Source organism: Malania oleifera, chromosome 2 (assembly GCF_029873635.1).
Source record: "Malania oleifera isolate guangnan ecotype guangnan chromosome 2, ASM2987363v1, whole genome shotgun sequence".
Lineage (NCBI taxonomy): Eukaryota > Viridiplantae > Streptophyta > Magnoliopsida > Santalales > Ximeniaceae > Malania > Malania oleifera.
This window is the reverse complement of record NC_080418.1, coordinates 53,851,838-53,861,900: the sequence shown is the minus strand read 5'-3', so window position 1 is coordinate 53,861,900 and position 10,063 is coordinate 53,851,838. Positions and strand designations below refer to the sequence as shown.

General features: G+C 31.8%; 1 protein-coding gene across 6 annotated transcripts in view; it reads left to right on the top strand.

Moving 5' to 3' along the window:
- The first annotated feature begins 5,935 nt into the window (after positions 1-5,935).
- LOC131148680 (uncharacterized) overlaps positions 5,936-10,063 on the top strand; it is a 30,581-nt gene continuing 26,453 nt past the window's right edge. For 2 of the 6 annotated variants that reach the window (XR_009135053.1, XM_058098555.1), the window contains exons 1-2: positions 6,039-6,201; positions 6,316-6,471. Coding sequence is in view for 4 of the 6 variants with exons in the window: in XM_058098555.1 (XP_057954538.1) it covers positions 6,061-6,201; positions 6,316-6,429 (255 nt within the window). In the remaining 2 variants the exon portion in view is untranslated. Of the gene's footprint in view, positions 6,202-6,315; positions 6,658-8,980; positions 9,555-10,063 lie in introns of those variants that run through there. The other 4 variants (XM_058098557.1, XM_058098556.1, XR_009135054.1 and 1 more) reach the window with 4 other exon arrangements.

The window sequence follows — 10,063 nt, the reverse complement described above, 5'->3', positions numbered from 1 at the left end:
AGAGGTGATGTACAAACCAAGGGAACTTGACATTAAGAGTTGCCTACTTGTGGTCTTGAGCAAAATGAAGAGCTATGATTGAACTTTAGTTCATGTATTTTATGAACAAATTCATTATAAGGTGAAGAAAAATCACAATAAGAGATCATAATATTTATCTTCTCTTAAATAATGAAAATCTATAAATCTTTTTTTTTTTTTTTTTAAAGAATGTAAGAAGAAGAACCTAACATGGATTGCCTCCTGTAAGACTCACGTTTTTGCTTTTTTTTTTTTTTTTTTCTTGAACTCAAGAAATAATTTTGTTCTATAAATATAGCTGAACCTATTTAATAACCCATCCAACACAATCCATGCATTTGACTCAAGGTTGTAAATGTTTCAGGTTATGCTAAGTATTGGCACGATTCATATATGCTTAGCCACTATAATAAATACTACCTTTTGCAACATTTAACTAGTGCTGTAAAAGGATATTTACTATGCTTTACTAAATACTCTACTATGATATTTTAATGGGTCATTAGCCTTTTGTATGTATGTGTATGTGCAGCATACTCACATACTTTTGTATGTGTGTAATATGTACACACATTTTGATTTCATTATCTTGTACACCAAGATCCCAATCAATGACATATGCATTAATATTCTACAATATTAAGTTAATTATTCTTCTCTAAATCTATGAAAATTTTCAAGCTATTCCAATAAGATAATGAAGATTTTCTTAGGATTAGTACGTATGCATGTCCTACATAAACTCTAACTAGTAGCATCCAAGAGTAAAACGAATAAGTCTAGCAATCCATGACAAGTTACTACAAAAAAAAAATTTAAATAAAGCATTAACATCCAAATACAATAAAAATTTTAAATTAAAGATAACATAGTTTATGGATCAAGCAATTGTGATCCTAATTGACACGATCAAGAATGTAAAACTAAGATGTAGGATGTTACGTTGGAGTATTTGCCACAAAAAATGGATGACATCTTAACCCTTTAACAATTTAATCTAAGGAAAAAACGTGATGCATTCTTAATGTAGGATTCATTAAGAAAATTTTTTTTTCCTTTTGCTACATTGGCTCATACTCCCATTCAATCTAACAACTAACAAGAAACATTCTTTACAAAATAAAACAAAATAAAACATTCTTTCTGTATAGTTTCACTAGCATGTTGAGACTACATAAAACAAAATAAGGTAGATTTAATTTGTAACAAAAACAAAATTGCATAATCTTATGTGCAATAATAAGGTGACACTCAAGTAATTTTACTTGGATCATTGGTACAACGTATTTTTATGATCCTCTTTTTTATTAATTATAAGTAGCTTATGTCATCTATAAATAGGAAGTTTCTAGTATCATTTAACACCGCCTAATATTGAAGAATAATAAAAAAAATAATATACAGATGCACAAAAGGGATATTCTTTTGAATAATTAAGCTTTGGTTTGCTTTCCCCATGATAATCCAAGAAAGATTCTAAAAAGATTCAAGGATTGACCTTACCAAAGCAACATGGTTTTTCCCTCTCACAACGTATGAAGAAAATTTGAGAAATTGTTACTCGAGACTTGTTAACTTATCACCAAGCCACATAAAAGATCTGCAATACTCACAACCACACTCAAGACCACCCAAAACAAATTCTATTAATGGCTCATTTAACAAATTAGTCTCCCATCAAATGTTTAGCTCTACACATTTCCCATAATTGTGCCCCTTTCATGACTTTCCCCTTTGTAGACTCCTTACAATATCTCTCTCTCTCTCTCTCTCTCTCTCTCTCTCTCTCTCTCTCTCTCTCTCTCTCTCTCTCTCTCTCTCTCTCTCTCTCCCTCTCTCTCTCTCTCTCTCTCTCACACACACACACACATACAAAGCATAATTATTTCCTTCATCTCTCACACACTCTCTCTCCTAAGCTCTCTACCAACCAAATGAGCTTGTACCCTAGATTCTACTATTTTTTGCAAGATCCCCTATGTATTTCCTAAACCATACTCTTTTCTCTTTCTACTTGAATGGACTTACTATTTAAACTTAAAGAGAAAAGAATAAAATCAACTATGTTGGTCTTGTCCATATTATAATTAATGATTCCCATTAATTTATTTATAAATGTCTACAATTCTCATTAATTATACCAAAACCCAAATTTTATCAATTTTTAATCCTACATATTTTTTATTTGCTTGGGACGTTTGGTGTTGATGGGAGTTCTGATATTTGAATAGGCTACTAAAAGTACAAGAAGAAGAGACCCATATTGTCATCATAGGTACTACTATAGATGAAGCTAGCAACCTCCATTATTTAAATTTCAGTAGCCAATCCATGTTGACACAACTACCAATTGACCTCCATCTTCTAGAGGTGCAAAATGTAGCTACTAACCACCATTTTTACAAGGATCACAGGGTTTTTGTTTGTCGTGACATATTTTTGCAGTCTAGTGTGTTCCTAATCATTGACGATAGTAAGTAAATCATTTATCTCTTTCCTAATTTACAACCTTGATGAATCTTGTGTGCTTAATCAACTTGATTAATTATGTGTGTGATTGTCATAGAGGAAAATGATTAAATCCATTTTTCAAGCATTGAAAAAATAATGGTAAGTGCAATTTTTTGTCTTAACTAATTTTGTTTCTCAAATGCTCATGCTGTTTCTGAACTCAGGTCAACATGTTGACCGGTCCACGGTTCGGGCGCCCAAGGTGTTTTGAACACCACGGGTTCGGTCGCCCAACCTCTCACAAATTTTTCCTATTAAGCCTAATTTATTTTAATTGATTCCCGTCATAATGTAAGTGATTATGAAGACTATTTTGTGCATTTGTGTAGGGACCTAAGGGTCTTCTAAGATCTTTGAGCTTACAATAACCTACATGCATGACATGCAAAGATTACTACAGACCCGAATAGCGCCATAAAATGAATTACAACATAAAACAATATTCAGGGTCTTCGGGCTTTACTTCATGTGTCATCAATTGATCTGCTAATATAAACCTTCACACAAACTAGATAGCCATCAAATATTTGAGTATTTGTCATTATCAAAACCGAGTATGACCTACAAGGTCAACAGTTGACATGGCTGCGGATGTGGCAAGTGGGCCTATATAATGACGTGGCAACTGATGTGGCAAAGTGGGTTATGGTTGCTGATGTGGCACGATAGGCCCCAGCTACTAGCGTGGCAGTTATCTGGATGACATGTGGTGCTGACGTGGCTACTGACGAAGCATTGACACATATGCTAACAAGGAGCTAATGTGGCTATTGACAACGTGCTGACACGTACACTGATGAGGCGCTAACGGGACACTCACGTCACAGCTGCAGCACACGTAGTGAGCTAATCGGCGCGTGAGGGCGTGTCTAGTGGTGCGTGAAGACATTGCAGACTCCTGGAAGAGCGTGTGGACTCGTGGGACCTCCGTTTGAGCTCTAGTTTGCACTGTTGGCTTTGTCTCATCAAGAGAAACACGCTGGTGTGCTCAAAATTCAATTTCGAGATACTAGGCAGAGGCACCAATTTGGTGGTTTTGCTCTGATCTGACTCTGATGCCAATTGTTAAGGATCTAGAAGCAACAATCAAACCACAAGCAAAAATAAACAAGCAAAATAAACACCAAGAATTAGCATGGTTCGGTCCAAACTAACTTACTCCCACGAAGCACACCAAACTTCACTAAAATTTTGAGAAAATACAATAGGAGAAGGACAATCCTGCACTCCACTCAACTCAACTCACTCTTTCTCACACCTCTCTCTCTTTCTCTCTCTCACCTTCAATTCAATTCCACTCACTTTCACATATAATTTCACGCACACACACCTCCATTTATAGATGGATGGGGATGGACATAAATGGAAGATGGTAATGAGGGTTAATGAAGTATTTCAGTGAGATGAGCTGGGATTAGCACCGACACTCCAGCACATCAAAGGTGACTCTCCACAACTCATCTAGATTGTCTTTCTACAACTCATTAAGGGTTCATCAAGGCTCCGCTTCCATTTCAACTCAACATTAGTTACTTGAACCAAAATTATAAAAACTGAATCAAACTGAAGGTTTCAACTCGATGTTTTTGTGAATTGAAATTAATCTTTCTAATTAACCAACAGCTCGATTCAGTTATCCAATTCAAACTGAATCTCAAACCATCATAATTTTTAAAAATTAAATATTTTACTTCAATTTTGATTTCATATATGCATTTACACTTTATTTATATAAGTCAATTATCTAAAAATATCCGTACATACTATTTTTTTTACTTTAAGATGTATTACATAGTTTATTTTTATAGTAATATTTAATGTAAATAATGTATATTGTATATATATATATATATATATATATATATATATATTTCATATTGATTCAAATAGTCATCATTCATAAACATTAAAAATTAAAACTAAACTAATAATCAAAAACTATAAAAATAATGAATTGGTTGATTTTTCAATTCAGTTCCAATAGGATTTTTGAATCAAATTGGTTATCAAATGTTATAGAACAATCCTCCAATGATTCAAATGACTCTATAAGAAGAAACTTATTTTCCATTATTTTTTTATCTATATCAAATGTTAATAAAAATAAAAAAATTTTATTTTGTATATTTTTTTAAAAAAATGTTAAATAATTTTTATTAAAATTTCTATTTTTTTCATGACCAATATATATATTCATTCACATTTATTTTCTTTTTTTAATATTTAGAAGCATAGTTTTGAAAATCGGACCAGACCAGCCAATTCAACCCGATTCGACCGCAACCGGAATTCAATTAAAATGCCGAGACTCGATTGAAACTCACCGGGATTCATTTGAAATTCGCACAACTAAAATTCAACGGGATACAGTTAAAATTCAATCGGGGCTCTATTGGAATACCAGGGCTCGACTAAATTCACTGGGACTCAAAAATTCATCGGGATTCAGGAACTCACCGGGATTCAATCAAATCCTTCCATTCTCGGGATTCAAGTCAATTCTTATTATGCCGGGTCTTCTCAAGGGGGGCTGGTAAAAATTAGGGTGTCTACAATAAGAAGAAATTTATTTTCCATTATTTTTTTATCTATATCAAATGTTAATAAAAAAAAAAAAATTATTTGATATTTTTTTTTAAAAAAAATGTTAAATGATTTTTATTAAAATTTCTATTTTTTTCATGACCAATATATATATATATATATATATATATATTATATATATATATATTCATTCACATTTATTTTCTTTCTTTAATATTTACAAGCATAGTTTTGAAAATCGGACCAGACCAGCCAGTTCAACCCGATTCAACTGTAACCGCCTCATATCTCGTCTGGATGTTGGTTGAAAACTAGAAATGATACGAACTAGCCAAGAACCAACTAAACCGGTAGGAACCGATCCGACCCTAGTTCATTGCCGATTCAATTCATTTCGTTTATTTTAATTTTAAAATATTTTTGAAAAATACTATTAAAATGGTAAAACTCATTTACTTGAAAGGAATTTTGTAAATAAAAATTCTAAAAATTAGAAAAAGTAAAAAAAATTTTAAATAAAATAATAATTAACAAACCTTAAAACTAAATATATTATGAATTTATATGACGTAATTTTTAGATATCGTCTATTTTTTATTATTTATAATTATGAATTTAGTGTCCATAATCGTATAAATTGGCGAAAAATGATTCATATAACCGATCCCACTTAGTGGGACTAAGGCTTGGTTTTGTTGCTGTTGTTATAATTACGAATTTATGTATACCAATATATTATGACATCATGCTGAGATTACCAATTGGACCACCGATCCAACCGATCTGACTGACCCGGTGGCCTTTCCGAGTTGGCCACCGATCCAATTTTTTTAATGTGAAGGACAAGTTAACACGAAGAGAGACGGGAACAATCCAATTAAACCCAACCAGAGTTATACCCTTATCCTTTAGAGCACCCACACCAATTTTTCAGCTTGAAAAGTCAGGACAGTTGTTTCCAAAGGAAAAGAGAAAGTGATAAATATGCCTGTGCGTGTGAAATGTGAGGCTAAGATCAAGCGAGGAGGAGAGATGCAAGAAATGCAACTAGTCCTTCCCCTGCTTGGAATTGTGGCGGCAGCAGCTGTTACCTTTTATGCAGTGAGCTTTGCTGAGCTCAGGGAGGTATCTTTTCTCCTTTCAAACGGCATTCTCCTCTCTCTCTCTCTCTCTCATGGTATATATCCATAAACAAAATTCTTTACTGATCTTGTTGCTCTTGGTGTGGAAAATGTGCAGAAGTCATTTAGAGATTTGGAAGAGTCAGAATCTGAAAATGGGGGGTTTAAGCCATCTATGAGTTCCAGAGAAAAAAGGGCTAGAAGGCAAGCTAACAAAAAGGCCAAAGGTTGAGAGAGGAAGCACCTCTTAACCTATTACTCTTAAACACAGGATGTAAGCTGTCTCCTAGTTTTTCTGTCCTTAATTAATGCTTCCTCCGTAAAGGATTCTCTATGACCCTTGCTTGTGGTATGTCTTTTTAAATTGTGCAGTTCTTCTGCATTTGTTTTGTCTTGTGCTGCAAAGGCATGTTTATCAACATAGTGACCCAATTAATTCTCCTCTCTTTGGGATAGTCAAGATAAGATGTCTTGAACCTCAGCTAGCATTGCAATTTGCTGGTGTAACGCTATAAACTAATAAGGGTGAGTCTTAAATCAACGGAAAGATTACTCCTTTGTGACCGGTTGAGCATGGATTTGAATTTATGGAAATAGACTCTCCGTATAAAAGTAGGGATAAGGTTGCATGCTCTGTCACGACCCTTCCCTTGCCCTCCTAAGAGAAAATATTATGAACAAACTAGTATAACTACATGGAAATTTCCCATGCAATTCTACTAATTACTATGAATTTTCTTTCATTTTCCTTTCTTATTTTTTTCTTCCATTTTTAATATTGCTAGAGGAGATAGGTCTTAAAACGGCATTTCCCGTGCAATTCTACTGCTAATTCTATTTTTAACATAGCTAATTAATAGAATAAAAAATATAATAAGGACGGTAGAGATCAATTTATATTACCAATTACAAAAAATTAAAATTCCATTATCACTAGTAGTTATAGAAAATTTTAATTTAATTATCATTAATTCTTACAAAAATTAAATTACAAATTTATGTTGTCGTTTCAAAATATTAAAAATTTTATTTATGGGTCAATTCAAAATATTAATCAACTTACTAATTACTATTTATTGAAAAGTTTCAATTTTAAAATCACATTTTGAATAACTATTTTAGTGGTTGAAACTAATTAGTCTTCCATCTTATAAATTAACATAACAACAAACACATGAATTCAAAATCTGATCTAAATATCCATCGTACAAGCTCATGTTGTGTTTAATTAAGTCTTGAAATTTGCATGGATTTTAACTCAATTATGATTTGACTATAGAAAAATTTAATTAATTTCATATTAGTTTGTTAAAAAAAATTATATTATAAATTTATCATACAATTTCAAAATATTAATAGTTTTATTTATGGATCAATTTCAAATAATAATTAGCTTATTAAAAAATAAATTTTATTTCAAGTCTTTAAAAATAATTTTCAAAGAAAAGAACTCAATGTATAGGGTTTGTTTAGATCGAGGATTTTGTTTGTGGAAATGAATGGAGTATAAAAAGGAAATGTATTTTTGATAATACTTTCTCTATATACCAAATACTATTAATGCTAAGATCTAATTATAATTATTAAATTACAGATTTTATTGGACAATTTCAGAACTTTAAAAATAATTTGAAAAAAGAACTCTAGGGTCTTAGATTAACGATTTTAATTGGGAAAATGAATGGAAAATAAGAAGGAAATCTATTTTCTCTCTATTCCAAATATGGCTAAAAATAAAAAATTGTTCTAATATAATTAAAAGTTGAGAAAAAACAAATGTTTTTTATGCTTAAAATCAATTTTGTTCATTTAAAAACCTATTTTTCATTTTTTTTCCACCAAATTTTATTAAAAATAAAAATTTGTTCTAATATGATTAAACACTATGGGATCAAAAACAAATGCTAGTGATGCTTTAAAACAATTTTTTGTTTATTAATTTGATATAAATTATTCTTTTTCACTCTCTTTCATTTCACAACTAAATATGAAAAATTGGATTATTCATATTTTCCTTTTATTTCTCTAATGCTTCCAAGTTTTAAATGTGACTTAAAATTTTTACCAAAGTTGGATTTAAGAAAAATGGAAATAATTTCAAGGCCTATATCTTATCACATGGCCAAATTTTGTAATTTAATATATAAAATTAAATTTTCATATTTTTTATGAATTTATAATTTATTAATTCTATATAAAACATATTTTTGAAGCTTAATACATATCATGTGCATAGCAGGGGATAATATTAAGGTAAAAGATGACATGTGAAACGAAGATAGGTCTTCAAAAGCTTACCAAGTAATTTCTCATTAACTGCCACTAAAGAAAATGATTTTGAAAGCACTTCAGTGGAAGTGACTTCTCCTGGGAGAGCCTTTTTTTTTTTTTTTTTTTTTTTTTTTGTTATATCATGCATTTGATGCATTAAACAATTAATTTAAGTGCAAACCCTAATTGTTATAAAGTTTATAAGATTGGGCTTACTTCTAACACCTAAATATCTCTCCAAATTGATTTCCCCCCCTCACTTATTCAAATTGATTCTTTTTAAGTTGTTTAAAGATCCTGTTTGGAACTTGGAAAAATATTACGAAAATGAAAGAAAAATACAAGAGAATCCAATTTCTCATGTTTAGTCATGAAGAAAAGGTAAAAAGAAAACAAGAAATATATCAATTCAATAAACAAAAATTTGGTTTTATATGCTATTAACATTTAATTTTCCTTAATTTTTAAATCATATTAGAACAAACTTTTTTTTTTTTATTATTATTACATAGGAACTCCAGCCACCAACAAGTCTTTCAGATCCCCTGGTACGGCACCAAACCTACGGATCAATGTCTTCCCCCTAGATTTCGCTGATCAGGTAAAGTCTAGAATGCGGACACGGCTTCCGTGCATCAGTTGGACGTTCAGCCAACCTGACCCCCGGGACACATCTTCATTACCATCCACAGTCCTCGCTAGCTCACAGAGTACTCTCACCATCCACGGCCCCGCCTGACTCACAGAGTAAACTCTCACTATCAACAGTTCCTGCTGGCTCACAGAGCAAATTCTCATCATCCACAAGTACCATTGGCTACGTGAGTGTATCTACCTGAAATTGAACCCCCAATGGTCCTTCTTACATGCTAATGTCTTTCCACCGCGTCATGCCCGTGGGGGCTACAAACTCTTTTTTTTTTTTGTAATATTTGATGTAGAGAGAAAAAATGTGATGGAAAATAAATTTCCTTCTCATTTTCCTTTTATTTTCTTTCTCAACCAAAATCATTGATCCAATTGGACCCTAAGGAAAGATTAGTATTTCCTATTTATGCAAATGGAATTCTTTTTTGCTACTAAAAATGGGTGGCTAGATAATTGTAATGGTCATAGTGGCTATGCGTTGGGGTTACATGCTCTTTGCTTTTTTGATTAAGTTTTGAACAAGTGGTTACTACAAAGCAAACCAGCCAACATGGTATGTCCTCCATGATCTAAATTTGAACTTCAAACAACCAACTATCCACAATTGGTAGGAGTTGCACTTCAATAGTTGTATACTTTTTAACCATTACAATTAGCTTATAATGTAGCAATGGAATCAGAGAACTCCTTTCTTTTTTTTGGATATGTTGGGTTTCCTAAACTTGCACGCCAGATTAATCTCACGCCTACGCAGCTGTGCTTGAAATCAGAGAACTTTAATCCTAGATTTTCTTGTATGAGGATAGCCCTTGTTTCATATGGCACTTTAATGATCCAAGATTTAAAATTTTAAAAAAATGACGTCCTATTAATATTATCCAAGAAATAGGACATCTTAGGAAAGAAGCAATTAATAAAGATCAGTTTTGAAATTATGACATGAATTG